Here is a 26,711-nt window from a genome sequence, read left to right as displayed (position 1 = left end):
AAAAAGAAAGAAAGAAAGAAAGAAAGAAAGAAAGAAAGAAAGAAAGAAAGAAAGAAAGAAAGAAAGAAAGAAAGAAAGAAAGAAAGAAAGAAAAAGTTAGACCATTAGGACCTGGTAGAACACACTTGTAGTCCTAGTTTCTCAGGAAGCTGAGGCAAGAGGATTGGTTGAGCCCAAGAGTTTGAGGTTGCTGTGAGCTATTGACACCAAGGCACTCTACCCAAGATGACAGACTAAGACTCTGTCTAAAACAAAACAAACAAACAAATGTGAATTATCCTGTACATAGGATAAAGATGTGGAGAGGATGGTGGAAAGGTAACTCAGAAAAATTCTAGCTATTTGGAATATTTGGTTAAAGACAGCCTAAATAGCTCCTTCCAAGACCCCGGGAAGACATATCCATTGGTTCCTAGGGACATAGTTTCATATACTTTACATGAACCTGAATACACAATTGCCCTCAGAGCAGTTAAAATTTTGTTTCAATGCTAAAATGGCAAATAGTCAACACAAGGGAAAAATAAACTGTTATGCCTATAAAGGGAAGACCATTGCTTCAACAATGCAAACGGATCAAGTATTTCAGTATGTACTTAAGTTTATTTGATTCTTAAGAACCTTCTGTGCATTTGCTTTTATAAAGGAGGAATTCATTAATCTGGAGAACAAATACGGGTATCAAAATCTCCACTTAAAATAAATTTCAGACAGATAAACATTAAAATATATTCATATTGTCAAGAGGTAAATTTGGGAAACGTAGCCTTAAGAGACATGTGGTAATGATATAATGAACATTCTAGAAGTTTCCTTGTTTAGAAGTTCAGAATTTTGCAGGGGTAGAAATGTTTTGGTTACGTGGATTGCTTTTGTACTGCTTGACTCATAGATATAAGCATGCCCATCACCCAGATAGTGTACATTGTACCCAGTAGGTATGATTTCACCCATCCCCTCCTCAGCTCTACCACTTGCTTACTTTCTGTTGAGTTTTTACTACTACCTGGACACATGGGTGCAGAAGTTTCTCTTTAGTATAGTTTTATTACAATAAAATTTTTGGACTCTTATAGCATTAGCACAAAACAGTTCAAATGAGGCTAGCCCCTGACAATAGTCAAAGTATTAATAGAAATTATACTTATACATTGTTTTTTTCACAATTAAGTGCATTTGGTATAATTTGGCTATTATTTCTTTGCTTTTTTAATGTCATTTTTTAAAAATAGCTTTAGTTGTCAATTTAATGCTGGAAATTCATTTTAATCCTGTTTGGCTAAGATTAGGTGGGAGTGCACAGTTGTTATCCTGTATCTTTGCTTTGGTAAAATTACAGTGAAGAAGTAGTCAAACTTCAAACACATCACCAGGAGTCCAACAGTCCAATTTTGTTCCCTCCTTATGCAAAACACTTTGCAGCAGTTCTCACCCTGTGGGTCGCGACCCACAGGAACTACATTAAAGGGTCACAGCATCAGGAAGGTTGAGAACCACTGCTTTAGCAGACAGATGCTAATTTTATTCTGATTCCAATCATCTCTTATTATTTTGACTATACTGCCTTAGTAACTAAGTGAAAGCTTTCTATGTATTACCCCTACCTCATGAGGTGTTAGTTTGTATAATATAGAATATCTACTAATATGATGAATTACAGTATAGAGTAGAGAAATAAGAAGAAATGTGAACCAGGAATGTAGAATCTTGGAGTCCTATTCCACTTCTCTAACTTGTCATTCTGCTTATTTGTAAGCAAGATATTTAAGAACTGGGATAGCTAACAATATCTTTTTCATTAAGAGAATGTTGCTTCAAATTTGTACCAGAATTCTACAAATATGTCTGGAATGACATATCTGAGCTACCATGCTAAAGTCCAAGAAATATTGGGTGACTGGGGCAAATAACCTTACATGAAGTTGCTGGAGGATTAAATAGATTTAATACTCTTTTTCATTTCTCTTGTAAATGGCAATGCTAGAGTATTTAGTATATGTACAATAAGTATGCATTCAAGGAATCAAGGCAAGAAGGAAGGATGAAAAAAGATTTTTTGAAAAGATCAAGCAAGCAGAATTAGAAGCATCAGCTAATCTGAATATGAACGTTGACTCTGAGGCAATTTGGAATGAAACTAAATGGGACTAATAATGTAATTATGTCTATCTCTGTCTTGCTTTCTGTCTCTATCTATCTACATCTATTTTAGATCTATATTGTGTTTAATTGGCAATTAATTGTTGTTTGACCATCTGATATTCCATTAAAAAGTAGAATAAAAAGTATTGGAAGAAGAATTGTTAAACATTGCTCAACTATTAGATTGATCAAAATAGAAAACAACCAATACTTCAGAAGATGTTTTTCATCATATACATAGACACCGAAAATCGCCTTGCTTATATTACTCAATTATATTCCACAATTGATGTCGGATGTTACTTTCTGTCTAAAATTTTATGTTAATCTATCAAACACTATCAGAAGCACAATTAGGTAATCTCTCCAGACGGTCACTACAATAACTAACTTAGTTTCTTTATTCTCAGTTCTGATACTTTAGAACCATATTTGTTGAGAACAAAAGTAACTCGTTTGAAACTGTTCTACTATATGAACTGGGAAAAACCAAAGAGCGTCATCCACAATTCCTCATCAGTCAGTGACTACTTCTCTAAGCACCTCTTAAAATGTCAAAATTATATTGAGGTCAGATAATATTTTTGCTTTTCCCCAGACAATTCGAATAATGCTGAAAACAATGGCAAATTTAATAAAGTGGTGTTATAGAAGTACCTACTTCAAGGTGATCTGATTCAATTAAAAAATGCTAATGTAAGAAAAACACCCATCAGAGTGACACAAATTATTTAACTTTGAAAAGTGGGTATTCCAAAATAAGGAGAAGAAACATGGGAAGAAGCATTCAGTATGTAAAATATGATTAGTAGTAATGTGCCACTGGTTCTCTTATTCCACTAAGATTTAGTCTTTCTCATAAAAGTGAACGCAGTAAAATTCTAAAATAATGAAAACCATGAGCATACATGGGCATCAGTCATTTATTCAGACTATGAAATTCTAACTCATATTAGGATATATTTAGTTGTAAATAATAAATATTAACAAAACAAGAGTAATAAAATTTTTATAATGCTTAGAGTAGCAATATAGTAAAGAAATATATATTTGAGAAATGTTTTAAAATAGTTTATCTGCTATTATTAGTTCTTATTCTTTTCTCTTGTCTTATATCCACAAATAGAGTGTCTAATAGGAGTGAGTTCTTCATGTTCTAAGAAATAGAGTATAAAATTAGTGAATAAAACTAAGCATAAAAAATCGGCCCAATAAAGTTTCCCTCTGAGTATGTGAGCAAGAAATAATATAGAATAGTTGCAAAGTCAAAATTAAATATGTTTTTTTCACAAAGGAAAATAAATATGTATTATAAAGTTGAACATAATATAAAAGCTGGGAAGTAATATTATACTCTGGTCTGAAGTATTAATTGAATGTTTCAAGACACACTTATTAATGAAACTAACAGATTTTTTAATTAAAGTTAAGGAAAAAGTAACTGCAATAATGTAGCTGCTACATAGAAAAACTGAAGTGGATATATGAAAAATCTAAGGGAAAGAAACTAAGTTGTTCAGAAACAGTCTTCAGCAGAATATTTCTTGCATTTTATAAATACTATCTTTCTCTCCATTTTATATAGAATTCTAGAATATATTGTTCACACATAAAAAAATAAAATTTTGAAACCTATTAATATTTACAGGGCAAAAAGGATAAAACTGATAGTCTTTAAGATCTAAAGCAGAACAAGGATGACCACTTTTACCACTTGTATTCAACACAGTACTCAAAGTCCTAGCCAGAGTTATTAAGAAAGAGAAGGAAATAAAGTATATCTATTTTAAAATAAAGGAAGTCATATTGTCTCTGTTTGCAGATGACATGATCTTATAGAAAAACTAAAGACTCCATCTAAAATATGTTAGAACCGATAAACTAATTCAGTAAAGTTACAGGATAGGAAATCAACATACGGACTTACAATCATGATTCAAACATAAAAATGATCCACATAGCCAAAATATTTGTGCCTCATAAAACTTTAAAATTAAAAAGAAAAGGCCTCATTTCCAAGTGTTACTGAAGAGTGTCTTAACGAAGTCATAATTTAATGTAATTTTCTCTAGCAAAATTATGCATAATGATAATCATAAATCACTTAAAGAGTAAAACAAGATCTTATGCATGTAAGTAAGCACTAAAGTTTGAGACCAAGTAAATGGCCACCTTAATGAGTCAGGTATGAGATGGTGGGATCTAGAATATGAATATGACAATGAAAATTAAAAGCAAAATATGTAGAGCTTATTTTCTTGAAGTAGTAATAGTACTTAGAGGTATGCTTAATGTGAAGAAATAATAAAAGTAAAATTTCAAACAACAAAAATTTGTACTTATTTCATTAAAAAATCAACATACAGGAAATCATAGCTTTCTATATGTAAAAGTGAACAATCTGAAAAATCAAAAAAGCAATCTTATTTTTAATAACTACAAACAAAAAAAAACCTCGGAATAAACTTAACCAAGGAGATGAAAGACCTCCATAGGAAAGCTAAGAAAATACTAATGAAAAATATTCAAGACAACACACACACACATACACATGCACACATACATATACAATAATGATGATAATAAAAATAAAATGAAAAGAAAACTCGTGTTCATGGATTGGAAGAATTAATATTATTAAAATGTTCATACTATTAAAATCAATCTACAGATTCATACAATCTTTATCAAAATACCAATCATGTTCTTCATAGAAATAGACAAAAACATGGTAAAATTTATGTATAACCACAACAAAAAAATCAAATAGCCAAAGAATTACAAAAAATAATAATAATAAATAAAAAATAAAACCTAGCCAGGTGTTGTGGTGGGCTCCTATAGTCCCTGCTACTTGGGAGTCTGAGGCAAGAGAATTGCTTAAGCCCAGGAGTTTGAGGTTGCTGTGAGCTGTGAAGCCATGGCACTCTACCAAGGGTGACATAGTTAGACTCTGTCTCAAACAAAAACAAAAATTGGTAACAACAACAGCAACAAAATACTTGAGTAATCAGAATTTTAGCTTCAAAATTTATTATAAAGCTATAGTATCTGATACAGCATGGTACTGGCATAAAAACAACACATAGACCAATGAAACAGAATACAGGACCCAGAAATAAATCCACATATTTACAGTCAACTGAATGTTGCAAAGGTTTCAAGAACACACACTAGGGAAAGAAGAGTTTCTGCAATGAATGGTGCTAGGAAAACTGATTATCTTTATGAAGAAGAATGAATACCCCTATCTTCCACCACATGCAAAAATCAACTCCAAAAATCAAATGATTTAAATGTAGATACAAAACTACTAGAAGAAAATATAGGGGAAATGCTTCAGGCTATTGGCCTCAGCAAAATTTTAAGGACAAGACCCCAAAGCACAGACAACAAAAGCAAAAATAGACAGATGGAATTATATAATACCAAAAAACTTCTGCACAGCAAAGGAGAGAATATCTGTGAATTGTCAATCTGACAAAGGATTAATATCCATGATATACAAGGCACTTGAAAAACAGCAAAACTTAACACATAACAAATGATCAGAATAGACATCTTTTAAAACAAGACATGTACATGGTCTACAGGTATATGTGTATAAAAAAAATCACATCACTGATCATCAGGGAAATGTAAATCAAAACCACAGTGAGATAACATCTCATCCTAGTTTAAATGGCCATAATCAAAAAGAGGAAAAAAAAAAAGTAATAAACATGGGGGAGGCTACAGAAAAAGGGGAAATCTTCTACATGGTGGTTGGAAGGTAAATTAGCACAGCTGTTCTATATTAGTATAGCTATATGAGCCAGCAAACCCACGGCTAGATAATACGTCAAAAGGAAAGGAAATCAGTCTGTCGAGGAGATATGTGTGTACTCTGACGTTTACTGCAGCACTATTCATATCAGCCAATGCAGGAATCAATTAGAGCGTTCATCAACGGATGAAAGGATTACAAATGTGGCCTTTATACACAATGGATCATGTAACCATCAAAACTGAATCAAATCCTTTCATTTGTGACAACAGGAATGAGTCTGAAGAACACTAGACTGGGTGAAATAAGCCAAGCACAGAAAGACGAACACCACATATTTTCAGTCATAGGTGACTGTTAAAAAAGTTGATCTCATACGTAGAGAGTAGAATAATGGTTAGCAGAGGCTGAGATAGGTAGGGGAAGGAGGGAAAGATAAGATGTTGGCTAATAGGTACAGAAATAAAGTTAGAAAGGAACTTTACCTTCCAGTACTCTTTAACATAGTAGGGTGACTATAATTAATAATTTCAAAATGGCTAGATGAGAGGGTTTTGAATATTTTTAAAACAACAAAAATGAGAAACGTTTAAGCTGATGGATATGATGATTATCCTAATTTGATCATTACACATTGTGTACATGTATAGAAATATCACCTCCACCCCATGTATACACACAATTACCATATATTAATTAAATATTAAAGACCTAACATAAAAAAGAAAGAAAGAAATCTAAGTATTAAAAAAGTCTATTTTGTTATTACAACTAAGTAAAATAAATGGAGTATATTTGAAACTGAAAATCTATTTCAAATAATTTAAATATATTTAAAGGTGAAAATTTGTCCAAAGAAATAATTAAGCTTCCTTAGAATTAACTGTCCACTACTTGTGCACTAATAACGTTATGACATAAAAAGTAATTCAGTTATAAATTAGGAAATAAAATGATACAATGACATGAAAACTTGGCTCTAATTAATTTACCAATGGCAAAGAACAATTAGCATGGACCTTCACCTGGTCCATTTGCAAATAACCCACCTGGTCGGCAATCTGCCGAGCGAGCACGTCCATCCTTGATCCTGACTCTGATATCAATTTAGCTGCATAGATCACATCAGTTGTATGTTTTAGTGGTCCTTTGCCCCTGAAATAAGATAAAACATGTTAGTCACAGTGTTCATCAAAACCCCCCAAACTCTACCTTATATTTCTATCAATATGCCTATCTATATATTCACACATATGTAAAAGATTTGCACCACAAAGTTCTAGTGATTGGTGTGACATACTTTAGTTCTGAATAGGCCCCAATTAGACTTTGGTATTAAATGAGAATTTATTATAGAAACTGCTGATCTATTATGTTAAGATTCAGGAGACACTTCAGAGAAGATAAACCCCTGTTGATCTTCATTTCCAGGTATTTATAATAAAATTCAGTCTAGAGATACTGTTGTGAATTAAGATACCACAAGGCAAAGGTATTTTACTGATTCCAGGGAGAAACATAACATTTTGGACATTATACATCCAACAGTGCGTTTTGATTAACAAGGCTACTTTTAACTTCTCCTTTTTTTGGAAGTTACCCTTTTTAAAAAAATTATAGGTTCATAATACTTGTATATTTTAAACAAATGTATAATATTTTGTTAGATGTATAGAGTGTGTAATGACCAATTCAGGGGATCAATCATATCAAGTATTTATCATGTCTATATGTAGGAAACATTTCAAATTGACTCTTCTAGGTAAGATGACATATACAAATATTGTTGCTAAATATAGTCACCCTAGTCTCAAGTATTAAAACTTATTCCTTAGACCCAACTGTATGTTTGTACCTATTAACCAATCTCTCTATATCCCACCTGCTCACACCCTTCCTAGCTTCTGGTAACTATCATTCTACTCTCTACCTGAATAACATCATTCCAAGTTCTCACATATGAGTGAGAATGTGAGATATTTCTTTGTCTGTGTTTGGTTTAAAATAATGAGCTCCAGTTCCATCCAAAATAGTTCCAGTGATGGGATTTTACTCATTCTTATGGCGGAGTAGTACTCCATTATTTATATAGACACATTTTCTTTATATCTGTATTTATATCTGTACTTTCATCCATTGATAGACTCTTTGGTTGATTCCTTATCTTTGCTATTGTGTATAGTACTCCAATAAATATGAATATTTAGGTATCCCTTTGACATAATAATTTCCTTTCCTTTGGAAAAAAAAGCCAGTATTACAACTATGGTAGTAGTAATTTTAGCTTTTTGAGAAATCTTTGTTCTGTCTTCTGTAATGTCTATACTAATTTACATTCTCCAACAACAGTGTGTGAATTCTCTTTTCTGTGAATCCTTGCCAGCATCTTTAAAAAAAATCTTTTATTTCTTTATTTTTTTATTAAGTCATAAACACATAGATCATATATCATTAATACATTTATGGGGTACAATGTGCTGAATTCATATAGAATTAGGAATGCTTACATTGCACTGGTTAAAATATGTCTCATCTTGTTTACTTAATTATTGTGTTAAGACATTTATATTCTACACTTAATAGATCCAACATGTACCCTTGCAATATGCACGATAGTTGTGATCCCACCATTCACCCTCCTTTGATCTGACCTCCTCCTCTTCCGTCTTTTATCCTGCAACATAGTTGTGATCTATTCTTCACATGAAAGTGTGATTGTAAATTGGTTTCATAATAGTACTGAGGACATTGGATATTTCTTCTTACGTTCTTGAGATACTTTCTTTACTAAGTAGGATATGTTCCAGCTCCATCCATGTAAACGTAAAAGAGGCAAAGTCTCCATCTTTTTTAAGGCTGCATAATATTCCATGGTGTACATATACCACATTTGTTAATCTATTCATGGGTTGATGGGCACCTGGATTTCTTCTATGACTTGGGTATTATGAAATGAGCTGCAATGAACAATCTGGTGCAAATATCTTTGTTATAAAGTGATTTTTGGTCTTTTGGATATATACTTAGTAGAGGACTTGTAGGATCAAAAGGCAGGTCTACTTTTAGATCCCTGAGTATTTTCCATACTTCTTTCCAAAAGGAAAGTAATAGCTTGCACTCCCACCATCAGTGTCCCCTTTTCTCCACATCCACGCCATCTGTAGTTTGAATTTTTGTTATGTGAGCTATTCTTACTGGAATTAGATGAGATCTCAAAGTGGTTTTGATTTGCACTTCTCTGATGATTAAAGACGATGAGCATTTTTTCATGTGTCTGTAGGCCATGTGCCTATCTTCTCCATAGAAGCTTCTGTTCAATTCCTTTGCCCACAATGAAATGGGATTACTTGTTGTTTTCTTATTAATAAGTTTGAAACCTCTGTAGATTCTGGTTATCAAACCTTTGTCAGAAGCATAACATGCAAATACCCTCTCCTATTCTGACGTCTGTTTGCTTGCTTTCCTTACTGTGTTCTTGGTGTGCAGAAGCTTTTTAGTTTGCTCAGATCCCAGTAATGTATTTTTGGTGTTGCTTCAGTTGCCCAGGGGTTCCTCCTCATAAAGTATTCTCCTAGGCCAGTTTCTTCAAGGGTTTCTCCTGCACTCTCTCCAATAATCTTTATAGTTTCATGTCTTAAGTTTAGATCTTTTATCCAGTGAGAGTCAATTTTTGTTAATGGTGAAAGGGGTGGGTCCAGTTTCAGTCTTCTACAAGTTGCCAGCTAGTTCTCCCAGCACCATTTGTTAAATAGGGAATCTTTCCCCCAGTTTATATTTTTGATGGGCTTATGAAAGATCAAATGATGATAAGTGTCTGGGTTCATCTCTTGGTTCTCAATTCTGTTTCATACATCTACCTCTCTATTTTTGTGCCAGTACCATGCTGTTTTGACCACTATAGATTTATAGTATAGTTTGAAGTCAGGTAACATGATTCTTCTTGATTTGTTTTTATTTCTGAGTAATGTCTTGGCTATTTGAGGTTTTTTTTCTGGTTCCATACAAAACAAAGTACTATTTTTTCCAGATTTTTAAAGTATGATGGTGGTGCTTTGATAGGGATTGCATTAAATTTGTAAATTGGTTTGGGTAATATGGACATTTTAACAATGTTGATTCTTCCCAGCCATGAGCATGGTATGTTTTTCATTTGTTAACATCTTCAGCTATTTATTTTCTCAGAGTTTCACAATTCTCTTTATAAAGATCTTTCACATCCTGTGTTAGGTAAATTCCCAAATATTTCATCTTCTTTGGCACAACTGTAAAGAGAATAGAGTCCTTGACTATTTTTTTTGGCCTGACTATTATTGGTATATATAAAAGCTACTGATTTGTGAGTATTGATTTTGTATCCTGAGATGCTACTGTATTCTTTGATCACTTCTAAAAGATTTGTGGTTGATTCCCTGGGGTTTTCCAAGGTAAAAACCTTTTAAATAATAACTAGTCTTACTAGGGTAAGATAATATCTCACTCTTGATTTGATTTGTATTTCCCCTGTGGTTGGTAATTTCAAGCATGTTTTATATAACTGCCAGCCATATGTATACACAGACACACACATATATATATATACTACACATATGTACATACATACATATATGTTATATATAATACATATATATATATATTTAGAAATGTCTATTCATGTCCATTGCTCATTTTTTAATGGGATCACTAGATTTTTCAACTGTCTAGTTGAATTCCTTGAATATTCAGGATATTAGTCCCTTGTAGAATTAATAATTTCCAAATATTTTCACCCATTCAACAGGTCGCCTCTTTGTTCAATTAATTGCTTCCTTTGCTGTGCAGAAGCTTTTTAGTTTAATGTAGTCCCATTTGTTTATATGTGTTTTGCAGACCTGTGCTTTTGAGGCCCTACTCATAATTTTGTTTTTCTAGACAAATATTCTGTAGTGTTTCCCTTATGTTATCTTCTAGAAAAATAGTCTTGAGTGTTATGTTTATGTTCTTAATACATTTAGAGTTCATGTTTGTATATGGTGATTAATAGGGGCCTAGTTTCATGCTTCTGCATATGAATGTCCCTTTTTTCCAGTACCATTTATTATAAAGGGTGTAATTTTTCTAATATATGTTTCTGATACTTTTGTCAGAAACCAGTTAGCTGTAAATATATGGATTTATTTCTAGGTTCTCTATTCTTTTCCATTGTTCTGTGTGTCTTTTTATAACAATACAGTGCAATTTTGGTTCCTATAGTGTTGAGATCTATTTTAAAGTCAGGCAGTGTGATGCCCCTAGCTTTGTTCTTTTTGCTTAGGGTTGTTCTGGCTACTTCAGTCCCATACAGATTTTTGAAGTATAAAACATTTCATTTAGTTCTCTTTTGATGTTTATTATTTCTCCTATTAATTTTGTGTTTGGTTAGTTCTTCTTTTCTAATTCCTTGTGGTACATCATAGATTTGTTATTTGAAATATTTCTACTTTTTTATGTAGTCACTTATTATTATAAAATTCCCTTTAAGCACTAAATTTACAGTGTTCTATTGGTTATAAATAAAAGGGTAAAACTTTCATTTGTTTTAAGTAACTTTTAAATTTCTTTTTAGTTTCTTTCTCGACCCATGCTCATTCAGGAGCATGTTGCTTCATTTCCATGTATTTGCATTTGATTTTCTAACCTTGAAATATTTAGGAGAATGGTCGTCAGTCCCATCCAAATTGTTCAAAAGGCATGAATTCATCCTTCTTTTGGGCTGAGTAGTACTCCATAATATACATGTGCCACATGTTATTGAACCACTCATGAATTGATAGGCCCTTGGGTAGATTCTAAAATTTTGCAATTTTGAATTGTGCTGCAACAAACATTTAAGTGAGAGTGTCTTTTTGATAGAAAGATTTCTTTTCCTCTGAAAAGACACCTAGTACTAAGTTTGCTGGATTGAATGGTAGGAATACTTTTAGTTCTTTGAGGAATCTCCATACTCTTTTCCATATAGGTTGTACTAATTTGAAGTCTACCAATAGTATATGAGCATTCCTTTCTCTCTGCATCCATGCCAGCAGGATTAAGGTCATATCTCATTGTGTTTTTATTTTTCATTTCTCTGATGATTAATTATGAGCATTTTTTCATACATTTATTGATCACGTGTTTATCTTCTTTTCAAAAGCCTCTGTTCATGTCTTTTGCCCATTTTTTTAAAATGGGATTTTTTTGGTTTTTTTTTCTTCCTGATTTGCTTGAAATCTTTGGAAATTCTGGTTATTAGCCCTCTATCAGGTATATAGTTCATGAATATTTTCTCCTATTCCTTAACTTGTCTGTTTGTTGTGTTGATTATTTCCTTAGATGTTAGAACAGCTGTTCTATAGGCACTAACCTGTGAGTTGTATACTTTCTTGTGTAAATATTCTTTCACTTTCAGATGTAGGGCTCCCTTAATCATTTTCTGTAAGACTTATCTAGTGGTGATAAATTTCATCAGTTTTTGCTTGCCTAGGAAAGTCTTTATTTGTTCTCACTTATGAGAGAGAACTTTCCTGGGTATAGTATCTTTGTCACACACCACATTGAATGTATCATCCCATTCTCGCTTGGTCTGTAAGTTTTCTGCAGAGAAATCTGCTTATTCCAATGGAAATTTCCTTATATATGACTTAATATGTTTCACTTGCTATTTTTGAAATTCTTTGGGAGTAAGCACATTGACTTATGCCTATAATCCTTGCATTCTGGGAAGCTGAGACATGTGACTTGATTGAGCTCAGGAGTTTAAGACAAGCCTATGCAAGAGTGAGATCCCATCTCTACTAAAAATAGAAAAACTAGCTGAGTGTTATGGTGGGTGCCTATAGTCCAAGCTACTTGGGAGGCTGGGGCAATAGGATCACTTGAGCCCAAAAGTTTGCAGTTGCTGTATGCTATGGTGTCATGGCACTCTACCCAAAGTGACAAAGTGAGACTCTGTCTCAAAAGATAAATTAAAAAGTAAAATTCTTTGTATTTGACTTTTGACAATTTGACTATAATGTGCTTATTTTGGAATCTTTGAGCTTCCTTAATATGGATGATTTACATATTATAAGACTTGGAAACGGACATTTTTCAGCTATACTTTCAGTAAATAGGTTTTCCAGGACTTTGGGCCTAATCTTCATCTTTAAGAATACCCAAAATCTGAATATTTGGCTGCTTTATGATATCCTGTGTTATGTAGGATGTGTTCATTCCTTTGTATCCTTTTTATTTATTTTTTATCTAACAGTTATTGAAAAGAAAAACAACTCATCTCCCACTTCTAAAATTCTTTCTTCTACATCATATAGTCTATTGTTAAAGCTCATTCCCATGATTTTTCTTTTATGATATTTATATCTCTTTAGTAAAATTATCATTCATATCCTGAAATGATTTTTTCTGTAGTGTTTATCTGTGTTTTCTTGTACTATATGGAGCTTTTTAGAAAATCATTTTTAATTCATTTTCTGACATACCATATATTTCTTTTTCTTTGAAATATTTTGCTGGAGAATCATTGTATTCTCCTGGAAGTGTCATATTTACTTGCTTTTCATTGTTTCTTATGCCCTTACATTGATATCTATGCATTTGGTGTAACTGTCACTTCTTCAAATTTTTTATTCTAGATTTGATAAGACTTTTTCCTGAAGATGAATCCAGGTAGCTTTGATTCTTGGTGTGTGCAGTGAAGTTGTCTCCATATGATTTCTTCAAATTTAAGCAGCATCATTGGTATCTTGTTTTTTTAGTAGTTTATGTTGTGTTTATTAGTAGAGGCTCTGGTGGGTCTATCTCTGGTGGGATAGGGACTAACATGGGCCAGCACTGGCCCTAGTTCTGACAGCAAGCCTCACATACCTATTCTTGGGTCTCTGTGGAGTAGGGCAAGGTTGGTCAATTCTTGGACTCCCAGACAGATTTCTTGGGTGTGAGTAGTAGGCCACACAAGTGGGCAGGTCCTCAGGCCCCTGGGCACCATATATGGCATGAGCAATGACCATAGCAGTGGTGGGACTTTAGCTGTATTAGTCTCTGTGACTGGCTGAATGGACTAGTCTCAGGTCCCAAGTCTGAGCATGCAGGTGGGTGATGACTGTAATGGTGGGGCAGCCTGGGTAAGCAATCCTCAGGCACCCATGAGGAGTACCCAGATTCCAGTGGTAGTGGACAAGGCCAGGCAACCTTGAGGCCCCTGAATGTTGTACTTGGATGCTGGTTGAGAAGAAAGTACCAGGCCAGGGGTGGGGACTGTTATCAGGTCCCCTGGTAGAGTACATCACTGCAAACTGTGCTAGACAGTGCAGTTTATCACCACACCCACCCATTGAAGTGCTCAGGTGGTGGCAACAATGGTAGAAGTTAGTGGGAAGAGACTGTCTTTGGGGCTGCAGCCCTGAGGCTGGGGAAAGGGGCAAAGTTGTCATCAACATCAGTATCTTCAGTCAGGCAGCTCTCAGGCTCTGAGGAATGTGCACTTTTATTAACAGTAGGAGCAACCATGGCAGCAGCAACAACAGATAAAGTCAGGTTTCAAGGCATATGCAACTGCACGATGGCTCCACTACTGGGGACGATCAGGCTTGCTGTCAATGGCAGTGCCCCAGAAAAGTGGTTTTATGGTTCTGGAGAATAGGCATTTTTGTACTGGAGGCAGTCTCCCTGGTGCACTGCACCACTGCTTCCCCACCGTGCAGAATACTGTGTGTGCTGAAGACCTGGGGACGCTGAGGCTCCACTGGGTCCAACGAGCATTGAGATGCTACAGCTTTCCATGTGGATGCAGAGGGATGTCACTGGGATTCCAGGGATATGAAGATGCAAAGGTTGCAATCTACTGCTCTCAAATTGTTACTGTGTTGTACCTGCATAGGACTCTGGATTATGTGGCAGCCAGGTGACTTCCCTGTCTAGATCAATGCCATTGTGTGGTCTCCAGGTCACTCTCTACACTAGTCTGAGGGCTTGCTAGGATTGTGAGAGTCTGCAGTGGGAATGTGGATCCCTGGAGAATTTTTACCCTCCTTTTCTGCATACTGGGGAGCCTGTCTGATCTTCCATGTGATCCTAGCCAAGCTAGATGTTCTGCTTTCTTCTCCTCCCATGTCTTAGGTATTTTCTGTCCTTTTTCTCTTGAACACTAGTGTTCTTCCTCAGCATCTCTATTCAAAGAGTTATTATCAACTTGTTATTTTGGTTCTTTTTAGTGGAGGAGACACATGCCTGATGCCTTTAGCTCAGCCGCCTTGAAGCCCTTGTTTTAATCTTTCTCTTCTTAATCCTTTTTTTTATTTTTATGATTTTTTTAGTCAATTCCATTTATTTTTATTCCAACATCTTTTCTCCAGAATTAATTCAAACATGGAAATTCCAGGCATAAGGCAGGTGTAATCTAGGGCCTTTCACAAGGGAGCATAAATTAAAATTTTCTCCTATTTGGCCTAACAGTGCTTCTTCCACCTTCAAAGAGGATATATCCCAAAACTTACATCAGTAAATTCATTTATTCTAGCATCGCTTCAAAGATAAATGTTGACAGTATTGCTGAAATGATTACAAAAGTTCTTCCAGACAAAATAAATGTAGGCCTGGAGACACGGAAATGATGTACTATCTGTTAAAATCTCAAGTAATCCAGCCTTATTTCAAAAAAAATACAGGCTGTTACAACAAGTGCTAATAGTGGCTAAGCCATAATTGAAGTTTTGATTAGCCAAGAAAACACTTCAGTTGAAGGACGGAGTGTCATGGACCGGGTATCTTTTGCATGATCTTATCACTCGCTCTCATCTTGTTTGCCCACTCCTCAGTTCTGCCACTTCAACATCATTATTTGAACATGACAGAAAAGGATGGGACATCTAAACTCAAAGTCCCAGAAAAATTAGTGAGCCTGGGAGAATACCACTCATACCATCCACACCATTCATGTGCTGTACTGACATGATTTATTTTTGTCCCTGTATGTTCCCCCTGAATCTGTTTACTTGTTGCTAAGCAGTTTCCCCTTTTCCCAGAGTAAGAAAAAAGCAGTATATCATAGAAGTCGAGTATGAATCCAGAGTCAAACTATCCTGGACTATTTCCCAGAACAGACCACGTCTCACTATTTATGCAAATCAAGCTAGATAAATCACTCTGTCCCTCAGGTTCCTCAGTGATGACAGCAGCACCCACCACTTAAGAGTCATTCTAATGATCATATAAGTTAATTTCTACAAAGTGCTCACAATATTGTCTTAAACAAAAGCTTTCAAAAATATTGTATGAGTTCTCGTCATTTTTGTTGTTTTTACTGAAGGCAATTTTGGTTTCTAATGTCATGGAATAAAAGTTGGATTCATTCAGGAGTTTGCAAGATAGCTAAAAAGAAGGGAAGTGAATGGCTTATGTTGTTTTTTTATTTTATTTTATTTTTTTAATTCATTGTATTTTCTCTATTGCCCTTGGTAGAGTGCAGTGGCATCACACCTCACAGCAAGCTCCAACTCCTAGGCTTAGGCCATTCTCTTGCCTCAGCCTCCTGAGTAGTTGGGACTACAGGCACCTGCTACAATGCCCGGCTATTTTTTGTTGCAGTTTTGCTGGAGCCAGGCTCGAACCTGCCAACCTCAGTATATGGCACTGGCACCCTACTCACTGAGCCACAGGCACCACCCACTGCTTATGTTTTTGGATTAACTTTCCATTTATTCCTTGAGTAATTGAATGTTTTGATATAAGAACAGCATTTATGCAGAGGAAATGGATGCCATCTTTGACACATTACTGTGAAAAGATAGTCAAGGACTTTCATGTCTATGTCTATTTACTGGGAGCTACATTCTTTTTTTTTTTTTATTTTCAGACAGAGTCTTACTTTGTTGCCCTCAGTAGAGTGCTGTGGCATCACAGCTCATGGCAACCTCAAACTCTTGGGCTTAAGTGATTCTCTTGCCTCAGCCTCCCAAGTAGCTGGGACTACAGGCTCCCGCCACAACACCCAGCTATCTTTTGTTGTTGTTGTTGCAGTTGTTTAGCTGGCCACAGCCGGGTTCAAACCCACTACCTTCAATGTATGTGGCTGGCACTGTAACAACCGTGCTATGGGCCCCGAGCCTAGGGAGCTACATTCTTTAAAGATATGCAACTGAACGGGGATAGATAAGATAGGGAGATATTATCTCCTCTTTTCTAAGAAAATAGATAATTTCCTCAATGAAAACAGCTGTTCCATCTGCATAAAAGCACTCCTTTCCTTATTTCCTGAGAGTTTTAATTACTGGATCTCTGTTCCCTAGCTGAGAATAGGAAACTGGAACAACAGGTTTCTAAAGAAATTGTTTTGATACTTCAGAAGGAGGAAGGATAATAAGAAAGGTGGGAGAGAGAAATAAGCTAGTCAGGGTGGAGAAAAAAAAAAAAACAACTATGAGATTTTGTGAGGTCAAGATTCAGTGGAGTTAGAAGAGAAGGGGGTTGAAAACAATCTGTCAGTGTCTTATTGCTGCCTTGGACTGACCTTGAGGGTAGACACCTTAATGTTAAATCTGAGAAGGTGTATTATTAGAGGAAAGTCTTTGTTCCCTAAGAAGAATAGTCCTACGTAGTGATAAAAGACGAAGGGATTCATACGAAGCTAAATGATCAGAGAACTTTGCACTTGAAAAACTCAACACCAAAATGCTTGTGCCCCGTATGCCAAAAAAGCTCTTTCATTACTCTTTTCCCCTGGTGCCTCTTAAAATCATTATAAGTAAGTTTTCCTGTAAAAATGAAGCAGCAAGGCTGACACACGAAAACCCGGCCTCATGGATGGTGATTATCATACTTTTCCTCGGAATCTGCTGACAAAGATTTCTTTGTAATAAGAAGAAATCAACATTAATCATTACGATATTTGAGTTGCTCTTATCAAATTTACTTTACACATTGGACCAGAGTAGATGTTATGTACATGGTTATGTTCAAGAAAGGCATTGCATTTCATTATTTCAATGTATCTCCAGAGAAAGTTAAACTTAAATAAAGCTGTCTAAGCTCCCAGAAGGCAATGCATCAATTTTCAAGGTCTTAAACAATAGACAAAGGTTATTTCTAAGGACAGCAGCTAAGATTCTCACAGCTTAACAAAAGACAGAGAGTTATATCCAAGGAATGCCGCTAAAGTACTCTGCCCCTCAAAATAATAGGTCTCCTTATAAAAAAAATCCCTAGGCTAGTGAAAGGGAAATTACCTCTCACTTAAATGCACACCTTGTTACAAGACCACTATCTTAAACACAGGTAGAACTTAGCAGTAATAATAATACACTATGACAGACAACAATTTTTCTCTTCTCCTTGTGCTTAATTAAATGGATTGCCTGGCAAACTTCCTACTGAGTGCCCCCCCCCAATAAATACACATTTTATAAATGATTCCATAGTATGCTAAGCTTCCAGAGAATGCTACAGTTACTAAAACTGTGATAAATTTTTAAAATTTTCAGCCTGAAATGTGCTAGGTAATGAAGACCTTTTAAATTGGGAAATATATTCAACGGTTGTTTGCTGCCCTCATTTCCATAATGGGTTCTCAAGACGATCTGTCAGCAAATGGGACCTTAAATCACTTAGTTGCATCATACAGAGAAAGATACCCAGAGTGGGAAGGAGGAGATAGTGGAAATATTTAAGTAAACCAGAGGCCAGACATCTTTAAGAAACAGTTATGATAATAATCTATCTATCTTTCTAAAGAAAAGTGCAGAAGTCAAGGGGCCTGCCAGATGACAACGATGTGGAGCAATATGTTCCACAACTTTTATATATATTTCAAAACATCATATTGTACACAATGAATATATGAAAATTCATGCCAATTTAAAAAAAATAAAACGTAATACAAATGCATTTTTTGAAATATAAGTTACAAGGCATCCTGGGAAAGGCTGCAATAACCCAGTGATGGTGATATTATGCATGTTTTTTTTTTTTCAAGTGAGCAAAAGCAATGCTTTTAAAACTTAATTTATTGACTTACCATAAACCTGGCAGCCGTTTCTGATACTGTCCCATCGCTTTCCTCCCTCTGAGCTCACCCCATTTTTGGCATCCCGCCTCCTCTCCTTACTCATTGGATTTGCACAAGAAATTAAAAAATGGTACAGAACAGTAACGCCTCAATGAACGAGGGCTCTGGTTTAAAAACAAAAAATACCAAATATTTTCACAGGTTTATTTTGTCCTTTTAGGGACAAAGACTATGACATAAGTTAGTATTTTCCTGCAAATGATCAGAAACAAAACAAAGAGCTTCCTTACATCATTTATATTTTATAGTCCCTAAATCTGTGATAATGTGATATCATCTTCCTTTTTAAGACTAAAAGCTTTCCCCTTAATCTTCTTTTCCCTTGATATTTATATAGAATAAGTCCCGTGACATTGTGGTTCAATCAATAGATGAAAACAACGCGAGCACGTATTTTCTTGCTTGGGATTAACACAGCATTTTCTAGGTGCTAGGCCATATTCCATACAGACACTAATTTTATCGCAGCCATAATCCTATACATTTGAAATTATTGTCCTTATTCTGAAGATGAGGAAACTGAAAGAAGTTTATATATCTCGACCCAGTTGCACATCTAGTGAAGTTTCAGAGATAGAATTTGAACTCAAGCAATCTTGCTACAGAATCTGCTTTTACCGACTATGCTATACTGCCTCCCTTAAAGCAAAATAAGGTAAATTAAAACATTAAAAGATCTTCTTAGACATTTATGAACTCCTAGAAAGCAAAGACTGGGGTAAGGTTTGGGTAATGGTTCGTAAGGATATCAAATAACAGAGATTCACTTACACACAACAGCCTTAAAGAATACAACCAAGATCTGTGTTTCAGTAAAATAAAAAATATGCTATATGGCATAGAATTTTAGGGTCATGGCAAATGGTTGAAATGGTCCTGGTAACCTTTAGTCCTGGAGTTTCTTTTTTGAGATGTTTACTCTTTTTCTGTCTCTCTGTCCATGGCATCTCCTCTCTGGATTCTAAATGCTACGCTCAAACAAAGGCAATAGTAGGGCTGAGTACATTGGATACTTTTTCTTGCATTTTTATAACCCAATTATAGCCCAAGAATATGGGGAAAGGAGAGGGGGAGGGGAAGGGGGGGAGGATGGGTGGAGGGAGGGGGATTGGTGGGACCACATTTATGGTTCATCTTACAAGGATACATGTGAATCTTTCTAAATGTAGAATATAAATGTCTTAACACAATAACTAAGAAAATGCCATGAAGGCTAGGTTAACCAGTTTGGTAAAAATATTTCAAATTGTATATAAAACCAGCACACTGTACCCCATGGCTGCATTAATGTACATAGCTATGATTTAATTAAAACAAAACAAAAAAAACCTCAGGCAATTTAAGCACCATGCTAGATGGGAGATTGCACTGTGATGTTTATTTACAATATAACAAATGAAAGTTTTATCTGAGAGTCTTAGCTTGAGGCCTAATCATCTTATTTTTTCCTCATATTAAATTTAGTGTAAAGCAGTATAGACTTGGGAAGGCATTTTGTCTGCATCTCAATACCGTCACTTAATAGCCAAGTAGACATTTTTGATCTGAGTTTACCTACTTTTCATTAAAACGATGATTGTAATATTTGTCATCTTGTAAGGAACATAAAGTCAAATGTTTTACACAATATGTAGTACATGGTAGGTACTCACCAAATGTATTTTTTTCTTTTCCTCTTTCCTTTATAAATAATATTTTCTAAAAATAATACCTTTTCATTTTTTTATTGAGTGGCCTCTTATATCTGCTTACGGTAGTACTCTATGTAGAGAATTGACTATAAAATAATATCATTTTACTAAGAAAGAAGACTATAAATTATATGCAAACACAAATCCTGCAGGGATGTGCATGTGTCTGTAATTGTCAATATGAGGCTGTTCTTCAACTCCTAAGATGGTTTACTTATTAGTGACAAATTTCTGTGATAGTAGAACTTCCTAGGATTAATGGCATAGCTCTACAAAGGTGCTATCAGAATTCCTTGTAATTCTGTATTGGATACACACACAAACAAGTAGTCATCATGGATGCAGCCATGAATGAGAGATGAAGAGAGATACCGGACTCCAGCGAGGACATGCTGATCTTCTACTATTCAAACATGAAATTTTAATTAGGCAACTTTCTTCCTCTGGATGTTATTTCTTGTAAAGTATAAAACGTGTCATTCTCAAGTTTTGAGGACCCTATAAAAGTCCTTGAAAATCACCTAGTGAATAATCAGCTAGCAATCCTCTTGAGTAATTAGTATATCCAGAGGAACCTTTGGGATTTGGGTCTGACAAAGCTGTTGCTCAAAAAAAAAGAAAATATCTGTCTGAGCATTATATGTATGAATAAATATGTGTGTGTGTGTTTACACACATGCACTTCTCATTTCTGTTCCTTTTGTTCTTTATTTTCAGAATCACTACACTTACAACTATATCAACCAGACTTAGTGGTCTGACACAAAGTTTATTTCTCTTTAACATCACAGTGAAGGTGGGTTGAGAGGTAGTGAGTGGTATACCACATAGTTACTTAAGAATCCGGGTACTTGCTAGCCCCATATGCTGGAGGTGGCGTGTTCAAACCCAGCCCCAGGCCAAAAAAAAAAAACAGAATCCAGGTACTTTCTTTTTTTTTTTTTGAGACGGAGCCTCAAGCTCTAAAAGAACTCTTGCCCCCTAAGGCTTCGGAGCCGTCTTTTGTATCCATTGCATGGGAAGGGGACATCTAACACAAAAAAAGAATGAGAATAGAGGATATCAAAGGAGGCTTTAGGGGTCAGGATAGAAATTGGCACACAGCACTCCCAGTCACATTCTGTTGGGGCCTTAAAAGCAATAGGTTTTGAGAGCTAAAAGCATTGCCTCTACAAATGGTCCAGGTATTGTTATAATTGATTACTCCTCTCACTCACTTCTATACCCAGCAGTGATACACAGGGTTGTGCCACTGTTGTAATGAACACATGTAAGAGTCACTGGTCACACCGTGGACCCTTACATGTCTGTGCCCATCACATCTCGGGCTGCCTCACTTGCCCACTCCATTCCTAAAATATATTATCTTTGTCTTGTAAGCAAGAAAACAGAATCTTGGAAACTCAAAGCTTCTTATCATTTTCTCCAACATACATGAACATGGGTCAATTTACATTAAGTAGCAAAGGGTTTAAGTCATTAGTACTTTTGGAACAAATTAAAAATAAATCCCATAGTGAAAGCAACATGTTATGTTTTCTGTCAGTGTGTATCTGAGATTCAATCATTACCTCAGAATCAGTGGAATGGTTCATATATTGCAATGAAACGTATAGAAACCAGAGATTCCCAGCCAGTGTTCAGGGTAAGTTCTATTAAAGTATCATTTTATGTTTACCTAAACCAATCTTAAGGCTTATAAAATAAATCTGGCAGGAATCTGGCTCTTATCATTTCCTTTTCCTCAGCCCGCCTCCCAGCCCATTTTATTTGGGCCTGAAAATAGCCAGATCCTATTTGGACTTCTGTAGCCCAGCTGTTGGGACCCAAGATAAACCACCAGAAATTTTCTAGACCCCAAGATCAACCCATTAATATTGAGAACCTTAGCACAAGTGAAAACTACAGTCCAGACTGTATTTTTTTTTTTTAGTAACTTCAGCCCATTTCTTGACCAATTAAGTAGTTTTAATATGGCTTCTAAAGACAATTGCCATCTAAGAAACACTGATGCTCTCATTTGTTCTTCCAATGGCAAAGAAGTTTGGACATTGATCGAAAGTGAAAATTAGAGTTTGTAGTTGTTCATTATAATTCTTACTGTCCCTCCATGGCCCATGACTGGCCTCACTCTCGTATCAATGGTTCTCCTCATTCTTTTTCCCATAATCCCTGTTACTACTCTAACAAATTACTACCAACTCAGTGATCTAAAACAATACAAATACATTTTTTCACATTACTGGAGGTCAGAAGTCCAAACTAAGTTTCACTGGGTGAAAGTGGAGACCTCAGAGAGCTGATTCCTGGGGAGGCTCTGAGAATCCACGCCCTTGCCACTTTTAGCATCTAGTCACTGCCTGTACTGACTCGTGCTTCCTCCTTCCAGATTCAAAGCGCATCGCCACAGTGTCTCCATCATCACATGGATAGCCTTCCCCTTTCTGTTCTCTCAAGCTCCCTCTTGTAAGAACCCCTGTGATATCTTTGGGCCCACTTAGACAAACAAGGATAATCTCCCTATATCAAGATCCTTAAGGTAATCACGCCTACAAAATCCCTTTTGCCATATAATGTACAGTTACAGATTTGGGGAATTAGGAAGTAGACATCTCAAAAGCCATTTTTCAGACTATTGCAGCGCCCAAGAGTTACTGCCGAGTATGCAGACCTGGCTCCTAGGAGGAAACTATTGGTTTTCCTGAATTTAGATCAAATTAACTGGGACAAATTGACAGGGGTACGGTGGTTGCTTCTGCAGACTGATAGTTCTTTTCTTAACACGACCTGTATTATTTCAGCTGCCAGTGAAAGGGTCTGCTTCTCAGTCCTTGGTTGTTTGCTTGCTGTCTGTTCCTTTATTAACAATTCATATCCAAGGGGGTGGCCTGGGGAACATGTGGAGGCCTAGGGAGAGCAGTGTTACCAGAGAGACAGTTTATGGGTCTGGTGCTACTTTCCTTCCCTCCCACACCACACGCAAATTTTAACCTATCTTTTTCCTTTCCTGGAACTACATATTAAACACACTCCTTGAAACATATCAGACTCTGGCATAAGACAAGAGTAAGAAACACTCTTATTCTAGCCGACATGGAAACAGTTTTTCAGGTGACTGTTGTATATATTCACTTCCTCCTTGACACCCACAGGCCTTGAGAGCCCTGGAATACAGTACATCCAAAAACTCTACTCACTGAACACTTAATGGGGCCACTTAGGGATGACCTTGCACTTAAAACCATTTTAGAATCTCCTTGGAAGCAATGGCTATTGAAACTGGGAAATATGGGATAAACTTCTCAATGGTGACTCTCCAGATGTATATGAGGAGTGAGAATTGACAAGAAACACCATTTTTATCTTCTCTTCTACATGGAAAAGTTCCCCCCACAATGCTATTCTCCTTACTCTCCCAGAAAGACTAAGTCATTATTCATTAACACCTTTTCCAGACATAATGGGAAATCAACTCAGCACCAACATTTGAAAACAGGTCTTTTTTTGCCTTATACACATTACTTCTCTGAGTGCACACATTAATCAAAGCCACTGTACTGTAAATACAATCACACTCTCTGACTGTGGGAGTCCCTCCTTTCTCTGTTGGAAGTGGCCTCAGCATTAATCATGGACTCAATCTCTTCCAGAGCCTGGGCATTTTTTCCAGCTTCCCCTTAAGCCACTGTAATTTGCTGGCTGTCCCTGCTCCTTTCAAATCAGACTAAATTTTAAAAGTTCAAAAAATAGTTATTTTCAATTTAGAAAAATTACATAACTAGCCATTTGTATTTAACATTTGGCCTCCCAAAGCCCACCAATTCACTTATTCTGGTCACGGTGTGGTGATCCTACAGTCTCAACACAAATACATAGCAGTGAAAGGGCCACCAACTTAGTGAAGGCTTAATCACAACTAACAGACTGGGGACGGGGTGCTTCAAGTGTCCCTCTTGCTGCTGGTCTCAGGTCCTGTTGTTTATGAGACGATGAGAACTTACCAAAGCATCTTGTTTTCCTTCTCATTGAGTCGGGTATAACTGCAGTTTATTGAATTTTAGGGTGCTATAAATCCCAACATTTTCTATTGTCTGGTTCAGATTCAAAGTGGTATGAAACACATTATTTATGCCGCTAGTTTTCATGGTTATGTACCAGTTTTTGCTGTTCTGCATTGATTTGCATGCTTTATTGAGTTATTACATTGCTTAGTGACCCAAAGTCAATTTTCAAATTTTGTGATTTGAAATAATCACCTCTAGTTCAGGCACACACACATTATTTTTTAAACATTTTCTTTTCATCAGACTATCAGTTATTTATCTAATGCAAGGTGAGACAGCGTACTTAATGCTTCCTCAATTATAAGTTGAAGCAAAATCATTGTAGAACGGTAGTTAGCTGGCGTCATCCTTAACGACGTGATCCTCCATGTCAAACTGCTTGTGCCTCACCCTAAAACCTTCGTGCTTTGGGATAAAGTAGACTCACGCCGTATCTTTGTGTTTAGACCTTCTTTTATATCGGCTGGCTCAGTCTGGAGGGGCTTATGCTGGTATCAGACTGACGTATACTGAAAGGAATATGAGCTAGGCTTAGCTTTCCCTTCCTCTTTCCCTACTTCTTTTCCTTTTTTCCTTTATGTTCCATTCTTAACTTTCTTGTTGGAAGGTTGTGATGTTGTCCCAGCTGTGTGTCTCAGGTCATGGTGTCAGTGTATCTTGGGCCACAGATTTCTGCAGCCCTTTTTTACAAGGGGCACTATTCCTTTCAAGGTCAACCAGTTCTCTTTTTGAAAACAGGCCTTGATGTTTTCCCAAAAATCTTTTGAAAACTTCAATGCTTGAGTTTAACGCTTGAGCTCGAGATTTATTATGCTTCTTCAGTTGAAGAGAAGTCCCAGTGACAATGAGCATGTGAAGGAAGCGAACACCTACGCATTCTGCGTGGGATTGCAAACTAGTCCCAACCGCTTGGAAAGAAGTATGGAGGATCTTCAAAGAACTAGAAGTAGACCCTCCGTTGGATCCTGCAACCCCCTTACTGGGTGGGATCTACCCAGAAGAAAAAAATCATTTTATCATGACTTTTGCACTTAGATGTTTATAGCAGCTCAATTCACAATTGCAAAGATGAAGTAAAAGACCCAAGCGTCCACTGACTCTGAATGGATTGATAAACTGTTGTATATGGATACCATGGAGTACTATTCAGCCATCAAAAGATGGAGACTTTATATTAATTTGGAAGGGTTTAGGCAACATTCTCCTAAATGTCTCAAGATTGGAAAATCAAGCATCCCATGTGTTCAATACTAAGTTGAAATCAGTAGATTAACAACTACAGGCCCAAGTGAGAGAAAAACACAATTAAATTCAAGGAGGGAAGGGGTGTTGGCAAGTTCCCACATAACAGGTACAATAGCGGCATATACGGCACACACGTCCTGGATGAAGAATTCAGCTATAACTCAGACTTTACCTTACAAATGCAAATGATGCGACCTAATCATATGTATCCTCCTAGTGACCCAAAATTAGAAAGCAAAAAGAAGGTTGCCTTTCTCTCCTGCCTACAGCTCGTCACCAAACCACTAAATTTCTTTTTGGAAAACGTCCTTGGAAGCATGAGATACTGGGTCTCCAAATAAGTAAGGTTACTTAGAAGGAAAAGAACAGAAAATGAGAAAACCACGCCATGAGACAGAAAGATTACTCTGAATAAAATGTCAGTGTCTTTGCAGCTTTCAGGAGAAAGTTCAAAGAATTCACGCTGGTGTTAAACAACTCCCCACAACCCCATGGAAAGAAAGGAACATTTTCCCTGGAGGCTGAAATCTTTGCGACTGTGACTATTCCACGAGATCAGTTCCAAGAAAGCTGGTATGTTAATGCCAGGAGCTGGCATCCCAAAGGCGTTCCTCATCACATTGAGCTTTTGGTGCTTTAAACAGCAAAACATTCATCATTTTAGCCAAATGGGTTGCTCTGGGGCTTCTGTTTAGCCTCCTTTGTCCAGCAGTGAAATAAGACATGCTTTACCTTCATCTTGTATATATGAA

The 26,711-nt window shown here is 36.1% G+C and overlaps 1 protein-coding gene across 2 annotated transcripts in view; it reads right to left on the bottom strand.

Annotated features, from left to right (window-relative positions):
* CTNNA3 (catenin alpha 3) overlaps positions 1 to 26,711 on the bottom strand; it is a 1,564,769-nt gene that overhangs the window by 47,088 nt on the left and 1,490,970 nt on the right. For both annotated transcript variants that reach the window (XM_012801447.2, XM_003783622.3), the window contains one exon: positions 6,958 to 7,063. In XM_012801447.2, coding sequence (XP_012656901.1) covers positions 6,958 to 7,063 — 106 coding nt within the window. The remainder of the gene's footprint in view (positions 1 to 6,957; positions 7,064 to 26,711) is intronic.

The sequence above is a fragment of the Otolemur garnettii genome, unplaced genomic scaffold (assembly GCF_000181295.1).
Source record: "Otolemur garnettii isolate 467f Iridium unplaced genomic scaffold, OtoGar3 scaffold00008, whole genome shotgun sequence".
In the NCBI taxonomy this organism is placed as follows: domain Eukaryota; kingdom Metazoa; phylum Chordata; class Mammalia; order Primates; family Galagidae; genus Otolemur; species Otolemur garnettii.
Note: the sequence above shows the minus strand (reverse complement) of the source record. Positions and strands in the feature narration are given on the sequence as shown.